The following is a 19,989-nucleotide window of genomic DNA, read 5'->3' on the forward strand; positions in this document are numbered from 1 at the left end:
TCAGGTTTAAAACATTTTTCTTTTCACGTGCTTATAGCTGAGCTCTTTTTACGAACTTTAAACTTTATCTATTTTCTTTTATTTTACTTTTATTTGCTCTGTTTTTAGTGCTTGTTTTAATTCTGTTTTATGCTTCTCTCTCTCTTTTTTTTTAATGTTTTGTCTTTATGTAAAGCACATTGAGTTGCCTTGGTATGAAATGCGCTATATAAATAAAGATGCCTTGCCTTGCCTTGCCTTGCCTATGCAGGTAGCTTCTTATTGTTATTATCTGTCTCTAAATGTGAGGACTACGGATGGAAATTAGCTCCTACAGTGGCTAAATCCAATGTGCACATCACTAATTGTTCATTAATGTACATTGTCCTCATCAAATAAACAAAAAAATGAAATGAAAGACTTAAATTTCCTTGAGATAACTACTGTATGACCTGGACAAATGAGGCTTATGCTAACAGGCTAACTGAGCATGCACACAGGTGTTGTGTTGTGTTGTGTTGTTGTGTGTTGTGTTGTTGTGTTGTCTGACCTGTCTGCGGCTCCACAGAGAAGTAGGGCTGTCCCTGCAGGATGCTGTACACCAGCCGGGCGCTGTTCCCGTAGGTCGGGTCGTCGGCGTCTGTAGCCGTCACCTGCATCACTGACGTTCCTGTGGAGAGTTTGACAAACCAGCTCGTCACAAAGGGAGGAAGACGGAGGAATAAACAACCTCTCTGTCTCTCTGCAGCTCTGACTCAGGTCTCCACTGTTTTATTTCTGCACATTTCATCATAGCTGGGTGCAAACATCAACATCCGCCCCACAACGGTTTTAATAAACACATGATTTCCCCCCACAGCCACTGCACTGCAAAAACTCAAAATCTTTCCAAGAATATTTGTCTTATTTCTTGTCAAAATGTCTCGTTTCTAGTCAAAACTGATCTCTTTTCATTTTAAATGAGACTCGTCACCTTAGAAAATAACTTGTTTTTAGATCTTTTCACTTGTTTCAAACTAATTTTCACTCAAAATAAGTAGAAAAATCTGCCAGTGAAAGCAAGTTTTTTTGTGCTTGTAATAAGAAAGAAAAACTTGCTCCACTATCAGATTTTTCTACTTATTTCAAGTGAAAATCTGCTTGAAAGAAGTAAAAAGTGTCTAAAAACAAGCTACTTTTTAATGTGATGAGTCTTATTTTAAGTAGAATTAGATTGTTTTGACTAGAAATAAGACAAATATTCTTGGTAAGATTTTGAGTTTTTGCAGTGTGGATCTGTGACACTGACGTTCACGGTTCGTCAAAGCTCAGAGTCTCAGGCCGTTCGTCTTCATCGGCAGAAATTGACATTTTGAAGATGTGATGCTTTTGCTTTTTTCTTTTTTTTTTTTGTAGCTATCCCGGCCGACAACAGTAATTTACTGGCAGTAAATCTCTCTTAACTGAACTCGACACAGAGCAAATAGGCCGAATGAATTTAATCTGTGTCGAGTGTGAAATACAACGTTTCTATTAACTTGTTGTAATTGTTCAGATTCAGTCGGTGACACGACTCACTCCACACAGGAACTTCTCCACCTCCATCTCTCCATCTCTATCCATCACATACAGTGAGTCGAGGCTACAGTATCTGTGTCATGCATGTGTGTGTGTGTGACAGCATGAAAAGCTGGTAATCTCCAAACCAATTAGAAATGTGAGCTGTGGATTTGAGCCAGTCAAAAAATCCAGCACTGCTTCTATTAGCCTGGTTTGATTACTCCGCCCAAATCTCTCTCTCCCTCTCTCTAATGCTAATGCCATGTTACAGCTGCAGTTTCATTCTGGTTAAAGCAGCTTTACATGTTTTATTATAAGTTATAACAACATTATAGATGTTGTGTTTGTTGCTCAAATCTAAATGTAGTTCCAGGTTGTGACGATAAAACTTTAAATATCAACTTGTCCAGAGCTATAGTTCAAAGATGTTTATGAGTTTGTGACACATTTGCATCTTTGCCTGCTCAAGCTCCAGTGTGGTTGAGCCATTAGGGCCACCATACTTTTGCCTTTTTCTTTCTACTTCTTCATTTTTTTTGCCTTTTTTTCTGCACCTCTGGTAAGAACAACATGTCTTTGTTCTCATCCTGCTGGTTCTGACTTCTTCAGCTGTGTTTCACCCAGAGTTGGGTTTTAAAAAATCGATTTTCCCATTCATATCCATCTTTCATTTGAAAGATCCGATATCAAATCATAAAATACTTCGATGGATCTTTTAATGTAGCCTATGCAATTTCCTGTTTCCTCTGTTAGATCTGTGCGATAGTGAATATCTCCCACAACTACACTGAAGAATTACACTGTTTACTTCTGTAGTGGGTCATATTAAAGCAGATAACAGCGGCACGGCCGTTTCGGCTAATGCTGTGTTCAAGGCAGGCTTTTGAAACCGTAAGTTACAGCTTCAAGTCACAACTAAGACTTGGTAGCGTTCCAGGTAACCCGTAGCTCGTGTTTTTACCGTCCTGTTGTCTGTGAAAGTTCCCTATAACGGCCACTCGTAACTTCCGACCCGTGAACTCGTACCAGATCGAACTGGTATGACTTCACAGGAAGGAAAAACACAAAGTACGAGTTTCCTTGAACGCACCATGAGTTAGCAGCCCCCGCCCTTGTCAGGCATCAATTGGTCCTCGTGCTACGTCACCACATTCACGCGCATCCCTTGGCTGCACACACAGCCCTTCATGCCGTTCTCTCTCCTCATTGGATAACACTTGTATCCCACAAGGAAAATTTTCTCCTCGGGTTACAGCAGAGCAGAGTGACGGAGAGACTCGTGTTTAGGCTGAAATACTTCATGTAAGTGATTGCTGACGGAAAATAGGACTATTTAGGACTTATATTAACAAAAACATTCCACTGATATCTGCTTTAAATAAATGTGCATTAATGCAACTGTTTTTGGGTCAATCTTTAATGTAAGCATTCATATTTTTCATAATGCACCTGATTAGAAAGTTGCATCTTTGTACAATGTGCAGCGTTAGTTCTTTGAAAATCTCTTTTATAACCGAGCAAAATTGGTATTAAAACTAAAATATCTCTGAATGAATCAATATGGAATCGAATCGAGAAATTGTGAATCGGAATAGCGATACATATAGTTTCAATAATCAATAATAAGGTTTCGTCTTCCTGGTTCAACTTGTTGTTGCTCGTGTGACGACTGGACAGTTTCCAGTCTGACGAACGTCTGAGTCGAACCCACCGAGGATAAAACTGTAATCAAGTTTCCTTCCTGCAGCTCTGGTCTCACTGTGGCAGCGGAGGAAAATACCAAGAACGTTAATTTGAAGACGACTCCTCTCCTCCTTTTCTCATTCTGACGTCCATGAGGGAACGTGGACCTAGTTTTTTAGTCAAATTACAGCTTTTTTCCTGCTCCACTTGGTTGTGTCGTTGAGGCCGGTGGCGCCTCGGTGTCAGGCTCCTGTTGTTCAGGTTTCAGCTCCAGAAACGGATGTGTGAGAAAAAAAAACAGAACTCATTCAGAGGAACTCTTTCTTTCTTTCGGATGTTCTTTTTCTTTCTTTCTTTCTTTCTTTCTTTCTTTGGAAGTCCAGTCCATTCAAAAGCAGGGATTTCTCTGGCTGTCAGCTCCACTGCCAGTCGGCGCGGTTCAGTCCAGGTCAGCCTCGGGGGGCTTGAACTCGCTCCAACACCGCATAATATTTGGAAAAGAAAATCCATGAAGATCAGAAGCTCTAAGTGAGGAGACCGGGAGCTCAACCTGCTGCTAAATATTTCCTCGCTTCTGCTTTTTTTGGTTGAGAACATTTCTCCCCCCTCTATTTATTTTTCTTCTGTCCTTATAATAAAAAAAGATGGGCAGCTTGTGGCAGTGTGATTATCAGATTTCACTCAGATTTCAATCAATAATGTATGGAAACAGCTGTTTAGCAGACAAACAGCTTCATTAAGAGACGTCAGTCAGGATGCAGAGGAGATCTTTGCTGCTTGGTTTCATTACACTGCAAAAACTCAATATCTTACCAAGAATATTTGTCTTATTTCTAGTCAAAACAAATCTCGTTCTACTTAAAATAAAACTCATCACATTAAAAAGTAGCTTGTTTTTAGACGCTTTTTACTTCTTTCAAGCAGATTTTCACTTGAAATAAGTGGAAAAATCTGATAGTGGAGCAAGTTTTTCTTTCTTATTACAAGCACAAAACACTTGCTTTCACTGGCAGATTTTTCTACTTATTTCAAGTGAAAATTAGTTTCAAACAAATGAAAATCATTTTAAGTGATGAGTCTTATTTTAAGTGAAAAGAATTTAGTTTTGACTAGAAATGAGACATTTCGACAAGAAATAAGACAAATATTCTTGGAGAGATTTTGAGTTTTTGCAGTGTAGGTAACCTCCTCTGTCTCTCTGTTACACTGCAAAAACTCAAAATCTCTCCAAGAATATTTGTCTTATTTCTTGTCAAAATGTCTCATTTCTAGTCAAAACTAAACTCTTCAAGAATGATCATCTAAAAATGAACTTGTTTTTAGATAATTTTCATTTGTTTGAAACAAATTTTCACTTGAGATAAGTAGAAAAATCTGCCAGTGAAAGCAAGTTTTTTGTGCTTGTAATAAGAAAGAAAAACTTGATCCACTAACAGATTTTTGTGAAGTGAAAATATGCTTGAAAGAAGTAAAAAGTGTCTAAAAACAAGCTGCTTTTTAAATGTGTTGAGTCTTATTTTAAGTACAATGAGATTTATTTTGACTAGAAATGACATTTTGACTAGAAATAAGACAAATATTCTTAGTAAGATTTTAAGTTTTTGCAGTGTAGAATCTAATCTACACGTGGACTCGTCTACTCGTCTCTACTCACCGACGTTGGACATCTCGGGCACGCGGGCGTAGTACGGCCCGTGGAGGAACTCCGGCGGGTTGTCGTTAATGTCCTGGACCTTGACGATGAACTCGGACGGCGGCTCCAGGGGCTTCATGGTCTCCCTGGCGACGGCCTGGGCCGTCAGCGTGTACTGCGCCTGCTCCTCGCGGTCCAGCGTCTTGGTGGCGTGGATGTTCCCCGTCTTGTCGTCGATCACGAAGATCGTCCCCGCACCCTCGCCGGAGAGGATGTACTTGATGTTGCCGTCGCCCGAGTCCACGTCCGAGTGGAGCTGAAGGAGGAGAGGAAGAAGAAAGAGAGAAAGGAGAAGAGAGGAGAGGAGAGAGTGAGACCAGATGGAGAGGAGAGACAGATGTTGGACGTGTTCTCTGCTGCCAACATCTGGATTTCAGATGTGGCAGAGACAGGTAGCCCTGTTGGATCTGAGTCAAATTGACCCAATCTGTTCCCTTCCTCCATCCCTCTTTCTTTCCTTCCTTTCTCCCTTCCTTCTTTCCTTCCTTCCTTTCTCCCTTCCTTCTTTCCTCAGTCATTTTCCCCTTCCTTCCTTTCTTCCTTCCTTCCCTTCGTCCTTACTTCTTCTTCCTTCCTCTTTTGATCCAATTGACCTGATCTGTTCCCTATCCCTCCATCTTTCTTTCCTTTTCCCTTCCTTCTTCCTTCCTTGAATGAATCTGTTCCCTCCCTTTATTTCCTTCCTTTCTCCCTTCCTTCTTTCCTTCCTTCCTCCATCCTCTTCTTCCTTCCTTGAACAAGTCTGTTTCCTCCCTCCATCTATCTTTCCTTCCTTTTTCCATTCCTTCTTTCCACAATCCTTTTTCCCTTCCTTCTTTCCTTCCTTCCCTTTGTCCTTACTTTTTCCTCCTTCCTCTTTTGATCCAAATGACCTGATCTGTTCCCTCCCTCCATCTTTCTTTCCTTCTTCCTTCCTTCCTTGAACAAATCTGTTTCCTCCCTTCCTCCATCTTTATTTCCTTCCTTTTTCCATTCCTTCTTTCCACAATCCTTTTTCCCTTTCTTCCTTCCCTTTGTCCTTACTTCTTCTTCCTTCCTATTTTGATCCAATTGACCTGATCTGTTTCCTCCCTCCATCTTTCTTTCCTTTTCCCTTCCTTCTTCCTCCTTCCTTGAACAAATCTGTTTCCTCCCTCCATCTTTCTTTCCTTCCTTTTTCTCTTCCTTTCTTCCTTCCTTCCCTTCGTCCTTACTTCTTCCTCCTTCCTCTTTTGATCCAATTGACCTGATCTGTTCCCTATCCCTCCATCTTTCTTTCATTTTTCCATCCTTATTTTTCCTTCCTTGAACAAAGCTGTTTCCTCCCTCCTTCTATCTTTCCTTCCTTCCTTCCTTCCTTCCTTCCTACACCCAGGGGGACAACAACAGGGTTTTTAATCTGAGCCGAAACTCTAAAGATAAAGAGACAAACACTGAAAACATTGTCATAAAAAAACAAAAACCGGAGGAATGTTCAACATTCAATTAAACTGTCGCTCGTCCTCTTCCGGCCGCGGAGCGACAGTGAAATACGATCGAGTGTAAAAACATGATGGGATGTTTCTGAACGCCGGCGCCGGCTCTGACTGATGTGGTTGTTGTTGTTGTTGTTGTTGTGGAGAACAACCAATCATCTTCACCGCTGTGTGAACAACACGACCTCGTCTGTTTCCCTCTGATCTACGACTCAACTTCATTTAAATCCAGTCGACACACACACTCTTAATTCTGTACGACTCAACAGAGGAAGAGGAAGAGGAAGAAGAGTAGGGTTGCAAAGTATTATGGGAATTATTAGGAATTTATGGGAATTAACTGGACTTTGGGGGTAATTTCATATCCAAACATAAATGTAAATATTTAGTTTTGTCAAAAGCAGACATCTGTGCAAAATAATACAATTAAAAAACATGACATTTCAACAGATTTATTTGTGAGTAGAACTTTATCAAGTTTTATTTCTTGTATGAACGATCAATTCTTTTACTGAACAACAAAAAACATGAATGCTGAGTAAAATATTAAGCAGTGTGCTGCTGTGTGCATGTGATTGAGGAATAGCATAGATATTCAAGTGTAGCCTACTTACATTAAATCTGGTTGTTTTAGCTAAGATTATGCTACAATATATTTCCCCCAACTATATTTAAGTTCCCTGTTAAGAGCCAACCTTCAATTTTGTAAATTTCAGATTTATTCCCGTTTATTTCCATGGAAAGTTTCCAACTTTGAAAATTCCCGGAATTTTGCAACTCTAAAGAAGAAGAGGAGGAAGAATGTGTGATGTTTCCAGACTGTTTTCCTTCTGGGTCAAATTGACCCAATCTGTTCCCTTCCTCCATCCTTCCTTTCTCCCTTCCTTCTTTCCTCAATCCTTTTTCCCTTCCTTGCTTCTTTCCTTCCTTTCTTCCTTCCTCTTTTGATCCAATTGACCTGATCTGTTCCCTATCCCTCCATCTTTCTTTCCTTTTCCCTTCCTTCTTCTTCCTTCCTTGAACAAATCTGTTTCCTCCCTCCATCTTTCTTTCCTTCCTTCTTTCCTCAGTCCTTTTTCCCTTCCCTTCATTCTTCCTTCCTCTTTTGATCCAATTGACCTGATCTGTTCCCTATCCTTCCATCTTTCTTTCCTTTTCCCTTCCTTCTTGAACAAATCTGCTTCCTACCTCCATCTTTCTTTCCTTCCTTTTTCCATTCCTTCTTTCCTCAATCCTTTTCCCCTTCCTTCCTTCCTTCTTTCCTTCCCTTCGTGCTTACTTCTCCTTCCTTCCTCTTTTGATCCAGTTGACCTAATCTGTTCCCTATCCCTCCAAGTTTCCAACTTTGAAAATTCCTGTAATTTTTCAACCCTAAAGAAGAGGAGGAGGAGGAAGAGGAGGAGGAAGAGTGTTTGATGTTTCCAGACTCACCCTGCCCACCAGCACCGGGTCGGGTCCGGTGTACTCCTCGATGACGAAGAACTGGTTCCAGACCCATCCTCGTTTGGACCGGTGCAGCACCTGGCCTTCCTTCCCCGCCCGCGCTTTGTGTCTGTGCAAAGACAAGTGACCTGCAAACACACACACACACGTTGAGATTTACACACACACACGTGTTGAGTCTGATTTACACACACTCTCTCTCATTCATCTATTGAAACAGTTTGAGGCTAAAATAAAAGGCTCATTTAGGTCGCAGCTTGTTGAGTGAATGAATTATCGCCACAGCCGAGGTTCATTTTCTCTGTGAAGTGAAGTGGGAGGCAGGAACCTCCTGAACGCAAGAGGCCCACACTCTTGAATTATGGATCGCTGGTTCAAATCCCAGCGGAGAACATGTGGGTGGGAACCACACAGTAGCTCTCCAAGGTGTGGAGGCACTTAACCTCCGACTGACTGCTGCTCGCTGGCTCAACAGCAGCAGCAGCAGCAGCAGCAGCCTGTGGAGGCAGCTGAGGTAAAAACGAACTTATAATAATAATAATAATTCAACTTGATTTGTACAGCTCCTTTAGAAACATGAGTTAAAAAAACAGGAACCATAAAAGTCAAAGAAACACGAGTGAGACCAAGAGGAACCAAAATAAGAGTTATACGAGATAAAGTAATAATAGAAAAAAGGTGTATGAGTTAAAGACAGGTGGCATAAAATAAGACTGAGATGAATAAGACAAAAAGTGAAGGGGACATAAAACATTTATAAGATACATAAGGAGGTGAAAAGTCTTAATAAAGAAGAAAATGGTGCAAAAAGATTGAAAAAATGGGGAACTTGACAAATTAAGAAAGTAAAATGGGAATAAAAGATGTTAGAAATCAACAGGAGGACGACAACAAGTCTGTAAAAGAAAAAAATCTGGGTTTAAAACAGCTAAGAAAGAAAAAAAAGGCAATTTTTCTATTTTGTTAAAATTAAATATTGATGAATGATCTAGTTTAACTGTTTAGATGTATTTCCTCCTGTGATGTCATAAAGACCTCAGCCTCAGAGGTTTATCTGGTTCTGACTTGCTGCTCTTGTTGTTGTTGTTGTTGTATTTTATAATAAAACATGAAGGTTTCAGTTTGTGGAGGCGATGCCTTCAGGTAAATAAAGTTTGTCTGTGACCAACATGAAGAGTCAGAACTTCAGCTAAAAGTGGCGTTAGTTGTGTCTTGTCCCTTTAAGTCCTGACAGTCTGATCTGACCATGATGCTGTTGTTAAAGTTACAGTTCAACATTTTGGTAAATTGGCCCATTGCCATGATCCCTATAGTCATAGCAGTAGGTTCATCACCTTTAATTATCGGTGCATGTTGTTTTGAGATCAGATTTCCCTCATCAAACTCATCAAATACACAATCCAACAACTCCAAAACGCTCTGGTGGACAAGTTGTGACCTGCACATTCACCACGCTATGAGATAATAACACAACGTTACCACACAGAGTTGTTTTAGAGGGAAATGCAGAGACTGTTGATGAAAAACTGTCCCTGAAGGCAACACACATCAGCAGTTTTGCATGAATTTCCCTCTAAAACAACTCTGTCTGGTAACGTTGTGTTATTATCTCATAGCGTGGTGAATGTGCAGGTCACAACTTGTCCACCAGAGCTTTGTGGAGTTGTTGGATTGTGTATTTGATGAGTTTGATGAGGGAAACCAAGAAATCCCATGAGCCTCCGTAGCGTAGCTCTGAGCAGCTCGCGGCTCTGCTCCGCCGTTCTAAAAATAGCTTGCACCGACAATTAAAGGTAATGAACCTACTGCTATGACTATAGGGGGATTATGGTGAGAGGAGTAGAATCTGACTAAATGTTGAATTGTCCCTTTAAACCAGGTGATGCTGCTGCTCTCACCTGTGTTTCTGTGTCTCCTCTGATCCAAGGAAGCGTTTCCTCTCCTGGTTCCCAAGGCGACGCTGCACAGCGCCGACACCCCCACCAGCACCAGGAAGGTCCTGATCAGACTCAGGTTCTGCCGCTTCGTCGCCATCGTCGTCATGGTCACCGCCGCCGCCGCCATCTTTACAAAGCCTGTGTTGGCCCCGCCCCCTCCTGCTGTCTGGTTCCTCTCAGTGGAGCGCCGCTCCCACTGAGGCGATGTCCCGGTTTTACTAACGAAATGTTGTTGACGACTTTCTAGTTCATCGGCTGAGCTGCGTCCTGTTGCTACGGTAACTCATCACCAGCTTTCACCTCGGTGCCGCTCGTGTTCACTGAGCCTGAAACAGACAGAGGAGGAGGAGAAGGATCAATAATCAATATATAGATCATTAGATCAGGTTTACATGTATGTTCAGTTTCACTTTATATATGAAAATGACACATTAAAGGGATAGTTCAACATTTTGGCAGATTGGCCCATTGCCATAACCCCTATAGTCATAGCAGTAGGTTCGTTACCTTTAATTGTCGGTGCAAGCTATTTTATTATTTATTTATTATTATTTATTTATTATTTATCTCATAGCGTGGTGAATGTGCAGGTCACAACTTGTCCACCAGAGCGTTGTGGAGTTGTTGGATTGTGTATTTGATGAGTTTGATGAGGGAAACCAAGAAATCTCATGAGCCTAGACTCATCTCGTGGCTTACACCAACAAATAACAACAAAGGTAACAAACCTATACTGCTATGACTATACACAGATTATGTCAATGGGCCAATTTGCCAAAATGTTGAACTATCCCTTTAAAACTGACAACACCAACAGCTTAATCAGTGCAGTTGGAGATCTGACTCCTTTAATGGTTGTTGTCTAGATTAGGACGACGTGCTAATTATCCAGACAATGCCGTCTGTCTGTAAACTCATTAGCTTTAATTCAATTAGACACAGACGGATTCAGAGTGGGAGGTGCAGCTGCGTGTTGGACACCGGGTCACAGCGGCGTCGGCGCTCTGTTTACAGCTGCTTTTTAAAAAAAATGTAGTGAAGGAAACGACATATACAGCGATGTTGGATGTGGAGCTTCACTACGCTGCATTTAACCCAAGCTCACACTCATCAGCGCACACACACACACACACACACACACACTAACACACACACGACTTCTCGGATGAATCAGCAAGAAGAAGAAAATGCAGAATTTGATCTGTGCAAAGTCAAAACGTTTTCATCAACAGTCCCGAACCGAGCTCCACCATGCAGATCAATATCAGTGAAACGCCGCAAGAGCAACTTTAATGAAAAGTCTGGGAGTAAAATGAAGCTGATGAGAGCGATGAAGCCAAGAACCAGAGATGATGATGATGATGATGATGATGATGATGAGGCCTCCAGTGGCAGGATGGGAGGTCGTACAGTATCAACTCCTTCTAAAAAACAATCAGTCTGTCTCAAACAAGGCTGTAATTACCATATACATTGTGGGGGACACATCCCTCCCAATATTTAAATATGCTCATAATGTCCCCCCCAATATATAGCTAGCTGATTAAAAAATAAAAAAGTATCCCATGTGTCCAGACTATAGAGCGCACCTGAATGTAAGCCGCACCAGCTAAATTTTAGAAGAAAATACAAATATACACTGCAAAAAATCAAATATCTTACCAAGAATATTTGTCTTATTTTCAGTCAAAATGTCATTTCTAGGCAAAACAAATCTCATTCTACTTAAGATAAGACTTATCACATTAAAAAGCAGCTTGTTTTTAGACACTTTTTACTTCTTTCAAGGATATTTTCGCTTAAAATAATCTGATAGTGGAGCAAGTTTTTCTTTCTTATTACAAGCACAAAAAACTTGCTTTCACTGGCAGATTTTTCTACTTATTACAAGTGAAAATTAGTTTGAAACAAGTGAAAATTATCTAAAAACAAGTTAATTTTTAGGTGATGAGTCTTATTTTAAGTGGAAAGGGATTAGTTTTGACTAGAAATGAGACATTTTGACAAGAAATAAGACAAATATTCTTGGAAAGATTTTGAGTTTTTGCAGTGTAGGCTGCACTTGAATATAAACTGCAGCTTTTCATGTTGTAACATGAGATATTTACACAGAAAGACAGTAGGGAACTGTGCAAGTCCACTCGCTTTTCCACTGTTTTGGTTACGCTCTTCTCCTCCATGTGCACTTGGAAAAAAGTAGCGGCTTATAGTCCGAAACGTACGGTATATATACAGTATATATAGAAAGAGAGAGATTTGGTCCCCCCCAATGTTGACTCCATGGTTACGGCCTTGGTCTCAAACACCAAACAACGACTCCCTGGTTGTGTGTCTGCTCCTGTCAGGACCAACCATGCACGTCCAGGTCACATGATGATGATGCAACGTAGGAAACAAACGCACCTGATTGTGCTTCATGCAAAACAACACAGTCGATGCATCGACCCAAACTTAACTAACACTTCCTCCACTGCACCGGTCAGACTTCTGCTTCCATAACTCACTGGTTTGATATTGATATATTGATGCAGCACGTGTTCACAACTGAATCTGAATCTCCACTGATCGTTCACTGTGACACCTGAACGCAGCACCTGCACAGCACACCTGGCTGTCGCACAATAGATTTCCAAATTCAATTCCTAAATCATTACGAAACACGTCGTGTGCACAGATGTGTTTGCAGCTGCATCAGTGTGAACAGACTCTCATGGTGCAACAAGGACCGAACCATATGAATAGATGTTGTGCAAATGAGCAGCAGAGTAGAAGACAGAAAGAAAGAAAGAAAGAAAGAAAGAAAGAGAGAAAACTCCCTCTGGGCTCATTGGCTGCTGTTGACCACATGACCAGCCAAGCAGGAAGTGTTGACAGTTAATCCCACGGAGCCTCATCATCTGGCTAATTACTCCTGAGTCCTCTGATGGATGTGTGTGTGTGTGTGTTTGTGTGTGTGTGTGTGTGTGTGTGTGTGTGTGTGTGTGTGTGTGTGTCTGTGTGTGTTTGTGTGTGTGTGTCCGTCATGTGATTGAATGAGCCTCAAAGCTGTTTTTTTTTATTTTTATACAATCACCACGGCTACGGCAAGATGGCTGCTCGACGAGTGAAGAATCCTGATGTATTCGTCCATTTAATGCAAAACTTTGACTAAAAAAAAGTTTTTGCGAGGGAGTAGAATGTCCTGGGAAATCTATCATATCAGTATTTGTCTATTTTATTCATTTATTTACATTTTTTTCTTCCTTTTTTCTTTATTTTCATCTTATTTTTTATAGTTTTAATATTTTACTTATTTAGCGAGGGGAAGAGGGAAAGGGAGGGAGAAAAAGTTTGCTCTGTTTCTGCAAACAAAAACTAATAAACACATGCAAGTTTCTGCAAAACAGAAAATATGAGTTTTTTGGGGTTTTTTTGTAGCTGTGAAATCCAGAAATAGGAAAACTAACCAAACACAATCACCTGTGGTGGTGAGGAGTTGTCGCCTACAGCAGGAAACTTTTTGTAAAAATTTGAACAGACTGTTTGTTACGTATTATGAACCGTGGTGCGTTCATGGACCTGACATCTGCTCCGTGCTGCGACTTATTACAGTAACAGACTCTCCAACTGTCGTTTACCTGTCAGATTAAATGTCGGGTTTGTTTAACGAGTCCAAATAATAATAATAAGAGTAGTAAGAGTCCAAAATAAATACACAGCTTCCACCATGACACTCTGACATCCTGCTGTTTGTCTCACTAGATAGATAGATAGATAGATAGATAGATAGATAGTTAGATAGTTAGATATTAGATAGATAGATAGATAGATAGATAGATAGATAGATAGATAGATAGATAGATAGATAGATAGATAGATAGATAGATAGATAGATAGATAGATAGATAGATAGATACTTTTTTATGTATTATTAATACTTTATTTTACTTTATTACTCTATCTTATCTATCTAGTGACACAGAAACACGACTCAAACTAAGACTGAAACAACAGATAGAGAATTATTTCAGCTCAGAGACTCTGCTCTGATTTAATTTAATTTAATTTAATTCCATCTCCAGACCCATTCACATTTAATTTATATCTGAAAAGCACCGTCGGCATGTTGTATGGATCTAATCTACGCATGATGATGTTCTCACGTTTCAGAGAAGTACAGAGTGTATGTGTGTGTGTGTGTGTGTGTGTGTGTGTGTGTGTGTGTGTGTCAGAGACAGAGAGAAGCTACACACACACAGTAACAGACATAACGACTCCCCAGGGCGAGCTGCCTCTGGCCGGACACTTCCTCCGTCTGATACATGACTCACTACGTCACATTAGACTAGTGAACAGCATATGAACAACATGTGTGTGTGTGTGTGTGTGTGTGTGTGTGTGTCATCCCCAGGGCTCCTGTAGCGTTTTGCTGTGAATCCATGAGTCAAGTGACGGACTAGACTGCAGTGATTCATTAGCTAACACACACACACTGTCCATGTGTGTGTGTGTGCATGTGTGTGTGTCTGTCTTTGAGCAGCAGGTTCACACGCAGCTCTGATGTGTCGTCTCTTAACCGACCAATCACACGCTGAGTATTTAATTTAATTCAGAAATCATGTCGTTGTGAGAGAAATAAAGTTAATCTGTGAGTTCCCCCTCTTTCTTTCTTTCTTTCTTTCTTTCTTTCTTTCTTTCTTTCTTTCTTTCTTTCTTTCTTTCTTTCTTTCTTTCTTTCTCCCCTCTCTTTCTTTCTTTCCACTCTCTCTTTCTTTCTCCCCTCTCTCTTTATCAGCTCCTTCTTTCTTTCTTTCTTTCTTTCTTTCCCCTCTCTCTCTTTATCAGCTCTTTCTTTCTTTCTCCATGTTTCTCTCCCCTCTGTCTTTATCAACTCTTTCCGTCTCTCTCTCTCTTTATCAGCTCTTTCTTCATCAACTCTTTCTCTCTTCCCCTACCTCTCTCTATCTCTCTGTATCAGCTCTTTCTCTCTTTCTTTCTTTCTTTCTTTCTCCCTCCCTCCCTCTCTCTTATCTATCTCTCTCTTTATCAGCTCTTCCTCTCTTTCTCCCTCCCTCTTTCTCTCCGTCCGTCTGTGACTTCATTTCTTTCTCTCTGAGCCAAACCTCTGGCAGCAGCAGCAGCCGTTAAAATATCACTGGAAAACGAGTGGAAACTCTATAGATGGAAAAAAAACAAAAAAAAACAGACCTGACCCCAGTTTTCTTTTCCTCCCTCCCTCCCTCTCTCTCTCTCTCTCTGGGGGTCAGTGGTAATAAAGGTGATTCATTCATGTACGAATGTGATATATACCTCCGTCTGCCTCAGAGCACAGTGTGTGATTGTGCATTTCCCCTCCTTCCCCCCTCCATCTCCCTCCATCCTCCATATTCCCAGGAATGTGCAGCCAAACAATGACCTCACTGTGAACAAACGCTTTAATCCATACATGAAGAGGTAACGGACAAAAAAATAAATCTAGAGGTGGATTTTCACGAGGATTCACGATCGCCGTCGCAGTGACACACATAAACACACACACACACACACACACAAAAGTTAAAGGTATAATGTGTAGGAATTCCCCCCATCTGAACGTATTCTTGATGTTGCATTCACGTGAAATCGGGCAGACGTCAGACAGACAACAGACGCTGCATGTAACAGGATAAACAAGCGTCTATGTAAACAAGTGGTCAAAACTAATCTCTTTCCACTTAAAATAAGACTCATCACCTAAAAATTAACTTGTTTTTAGATCATTTTCACTTGTTTCAAACAAATTTTCACTTGAAATAAGTAGAAAAATCTGCCAGTGAAACTAAGTTTTTTGTGCTTGTAAGGGAGGTAAAAAGGAAGAAAGGAAGAAAAACTTGCTCCACTATCAGATTTTTTACTTATTTCAATTGAAAATATGCTTGAAATAAGTAAAAAAGTGTCTAAGAAGAAGCTACTTTTTATGTGATGAGTCTTATTTTAAGTATAATGAGATTTATTTTGACTAGAAATAAGATATTTGAGTTTTTGCAGTGTTTGCCGACGGCCGTCTGCCTGACTGCACCTGAATGCAACACCAGTGCCTCCGTCCTTCCTCACACTACACAGTGGTGACAGTTTTAACAGGCCGAGCCCACAGCTCCGCTGAGTTTCCGTGGTTACCTACGGTCACGCTGCCACTCAACGTAAAAAAGAAAATGGCGATGCAACATGGCCGCCTCGGTTCGGTGCGTCGCCCACTTATGTATTTGTAACGACTTGTAACAACTCATTCTAAGGTACCAGAAAGCTTTCATTTGTATGCGGCTGTGATTCCACTTCAGAGAAATACGGATTTATGAAAGACAGATTTGATTTTTGCTCATAAAAAAAAGCCAAACAAGTTACTGTACAGTACACACTGGGACTTTAAAGTTTCCTCGGCGTCTGAATCAGTGAGGATGATGTAGAAAATGAAAATGTGTTGTTTGTTCTCCCGGCGTTCCCTGAAGGCGACATTTGTCCCGTCTTGTGTTCTCGCAGCCACCGTGTCATCGTTTGTTCCTGACACAAACTGACTGAGTGTCATTTGGCACCGAGGAGGAAGAGGAGGAGGAGGAGGAGGAGGAGGAGGAAAGTCCGTGCAGCAGGGGATTGTGGGTAACTTGTGAAATCTGTGTTTTTCTAAACTCGGCACAGACGATAAACTAAACTAAAAGTATCACATTTGCATTTTTCTCTGACGTTCCTGCACAAAGTGGGAGTCATAACTTCACATGAATGTACGAGTGTGTGTTTGAGGACACCACAAACACACACACACACACACACACACACACACTGATTGTGTATTGGCAGGACTCGACCTGTAACCGTTCCCTCGCACGACAGCGAAGCCTCCAACCAACGAAACCAACCGACCGACCAACCAGCGGACACCGGCTCCATAACCTCCAAACACACGATTTGAACCAGATGTGATATTCTCTGTGTGCTGGATGAGAGAAGCAGGTCATGTGAGGTTTAAAGTGAGATTTTCTGTTACTGTATAAATCCACTCCTACTCTCCAAAACAAATCCCCCCCGAGCTGTTCTGCTGGATATGCAAAGCTCAGTCAGGACTCAACTTTTTTTTTTTTCCACCTTTGCGTGTGTTTTCTTGTAATGACGTGTTCTGTTCTGCAAGGGAGAGATTTGATTTGATGATGATGATGATAATGATTGATGGATGGAAGGAAGGAACCAATTAGAGAGTGAGAAAGTCAACCCCACACAAGTCTGAGATAAAATACAGATCTATCTAAAAGATTACGAGTAGAAATTGTCATTTCAACTGTCCAGAGTCAGACCACATGATTAAACCTTGCAGCTAACTGAGTCCAGACCAGCCAGCAAACAGGAAGTAATGAGGAAGTGGAAAGATGCTGCAGGCCTGTTATTCCACAAAAAATCCAAGTACAACAATACATTTCTGCAAGTTTACTCACGACAAAGGACTTAACGGACTCATTTCCTGTGTTTTCTCTTCACTTTCTGTCATTGATTTGTGTCACATCTGCTTCAACATGCTAAATATAAACAGTGTTGGCCGGAAAAAATTGCTGACAGATCTGAAAACACCTGACCATCTATTTTTTGCCTCCAAAACATTGATTTCATTTAATAATGTTGATGAAATATGCAGAAAGTTGCTCTGAGCACAGTCAGATGTAGTTTTACCCACTTTTCACTTCACCTTTTGCAGCAGTTATAGCAGCACATCTGGCATACTGTCACTATATTTGAAAGGTTTTCCTTTGCATGTACAATAGATCCGTCCAGTGTATTTTACTATAAAACTCGCCCCAAATTTGCTGGATGGGGTCAAGCTCCAGACTTTTCCTGTGAAGGAACATGATTGTGTGACACTGACAGTGAAAAAGGCCTGGTTTGTTTTTTGATTGATTGTTTTTTTCTATAGTGTATGGGGCATGATGATGAATAATGACCAATTCAACAAACCTCTTCAATGAACCTGTCACATCTATGACTGTAGCTTGCAATGATGATGCTACACAATTGATCACATGGACATTGTTATATATAGACACTGTTTTGATGTTATATTCACTACCTGTCTATGTTTTTAATGGAGAAAGTGTGTGTTGTTGTGTTGTAAAATATAAAAAAGTGACAGAAAAGTCACAAAAAAAGGTAGTAGTCATCATGTTGAGGTGTCGTTACTGTAAAAAGAGACACTGTAGAAGACAAAAGAGTGATGAACAGAGAAGTCAGAGAGGGACACACACACACACACACACACACACAGAGACAGGCAGCAGAGTGTGTGTGTTAACTGAGAGTGAGTGTCTCGTTTCGGCTGCTGCCTCTTTGTGGTCTGTTAAAAGCTTAAAAACAGAGCGGAGCTGAAAACAGACACCCAGCGTTTAGCTCACACCACGAAACCTGAGGCTTAATTGCCTTTCAATTAGAGGAACTAATAGGTCTGTGTGTGTGTGTGTGAGAGTGTGTGTGAGAGTGTGTGTGGTGAAGCGATTACAAAGAAAGAAGCTCCAACGCTATCTCAGCATTTGAGAAAATAGGTATTAATGAGAAGATCGCAGCGCACACACACACAGACACACACACCGACCTGCAGTTACTGTAAAAGTTAGCCTTGGCAGTTCATGTGTGTGTGTGTGTGTGTGTGTGTGTTTGGTGTGCTACATGTGTTACTGTACGTGTAGATTTTGCTGATTCCTGTTAAGCCATTAGTGAAATTCAAGTGCTAATTACCACCCACAAGACCCCACGACCCCACGTCTGCTGTTTACACTCATGCACACACACACATGCTTATGCACACACACACACACAAACATGCACACTCATGCACACACACTTTGTTCATGTACTGTTCACTCTAATCAACTTCACTCCAACAACATTAGCAGCGTTTTAAATGAAGGACAATGAGGTTTTAAACGTCCAGAACATGGAGGTCTCAGTATATAACATGCTGCTGTGTCTCAATACTTCCATATTTAAAGGAGAATTCTGTCCATTTTTGACCCCTAAATCGTTGTCCTGATGGTCACCCAGTGTTGGGGGGAGCAAAAACACGTGACAAAATATCTCCAACCGTTTATTTTAGTAAAGAAATCATCACAAGGAACAAGGAAACAAGGAACAAGTGTTTGTTTCTGTGGCGGGGAGAGCAGGCGCTCTGTGATTGGATAGTAATGTCTTTCCAGGATGTTCCAGAGTTGGGCTGTCTGAGGTGAGTGGCTACATGCAAAAACACAAAGTTTATGCTGTTTATACTGTACACTATATGAGTTCAGTGGTGTCTCTAAGGATTCCAGTCATGTACCAGAGATATTTGATTGTTTTCTGAGTGTTTGTTGTGGTTGAAAGAATTGCCCCCATGGGTTAGCGTTGTCGCTATCCCTAGCGCCGCCTAGCCATGGCGTAACTCTGGTTTGCCTGCATCAATTTTAGTCGCGTTTTCTGCTCCCTTCAACACTGGGTGACCATCAGGACAACGATTTAGGGGTCAAAAATGACCGGAATTCTCCTTTAAACTAAGTATTTTGAGTAAGTGCGTCTCAATTCACAAGTATGTCAAAATGCAGTGTAGCCTACTACAGGAATTTGGAAGTTGCACTTAAAACTGTCTGAAAGTTGAGTGTGGAGCGATGCACACATCGTGGCTACGTAGCGGAGTTAGTATAACATGTAAATCAACATAAACAGGTGAAGTGAGAACATGCTGCAGACAGGAAGTGATCATCATTAACCAGACTGGAGTAAAAAGTCATTTCTCTGTTATTAGCACAACAAAACACAAGGTTGTTGCCCAATAAACCAAAACTGTTAATGGAGAATCAGCCGACGTGTCGACAGCAGCATGCAAACTTCCATTTGTTGCATTCAGCAGCTAATTAACGCCACCATTGTTCTCACACAGACACTGAATTATTCTGTGTTTTCTACAAAATAAAGTGTTTGTGTGTGTGTTTTTGCTCGTTTCAATTAGCGTCCTCAATTAGTGAAAATCACACTCATTTATATGGAAATAATCAGCTGTAAATTATGAGCAATCGTTCTGCTAATGAGACAAAAAAACAACAACTAGCCTATCATTTAGGAAACATGTTTTGTGACTCAGAGACCAGAGTAACTCGACCTCTGAGCACCACAGCTGCACATCTGTCCTGGTGCATTCACCACAGCTGCCTATACAGAAAATACTGAACTTGATAGTGAAATCTGTGTTTTCAGAAACTTTAAATAAAAAAAGTATAGGTAGAACAGACAACAGAGACCC

At 40.9% G+C, this 19,989-nt stretch overlaps 1 protein-coding gene across 1 annotated transcript in view; it reads right to left on the minus strand.

Annotated features, from left to right (window-relative positions):
- Positions 1-19,989, minus strand: part of cdh11 (cadherin 11, type 2, OB-cadherin (osteoblast)) — a 64,113-nt gene that overhangs the window by 24,879 nt on the left and 19,245 nt on the right. Inside the window, exons 2-5 of the mRNA XM_085799337.1 lie at positions 9,690-10,054; positions 7,780-7,919; positions 4,856-5,150; positions 530-649 (exon numbers count right to left, since the gene is read on the minus strand). Coding sequence (XP_085655463.1) covers positions 530-649; positions 4,856-5,150; positions 7,780-7,919; positions 9,690-9,855 — 721 coding nt within the window. The 5' untranslated portion in view covers positions 9,856-10,054. The remainder of the gene's footprint in view (positions 1-529; positions 650-4,855; positions 5,151-7,779; positions 7,920-9,689; positions 10,055-19,989) is intronic.

The sequence above is a fragment of the Trachurus japonicus genome, chromosome 15, assembly GCF_045865225.1.
Source record: "Trachurus japonicus isolate A0001 chromosome 15, Traja_1.0".
Taxonomy (NCBI): Eukaryota; Metazoa; Chordata; class Actinopteri; order Carangiformes; family Carangidae; genus Trachurus; species Trachurus japonicus.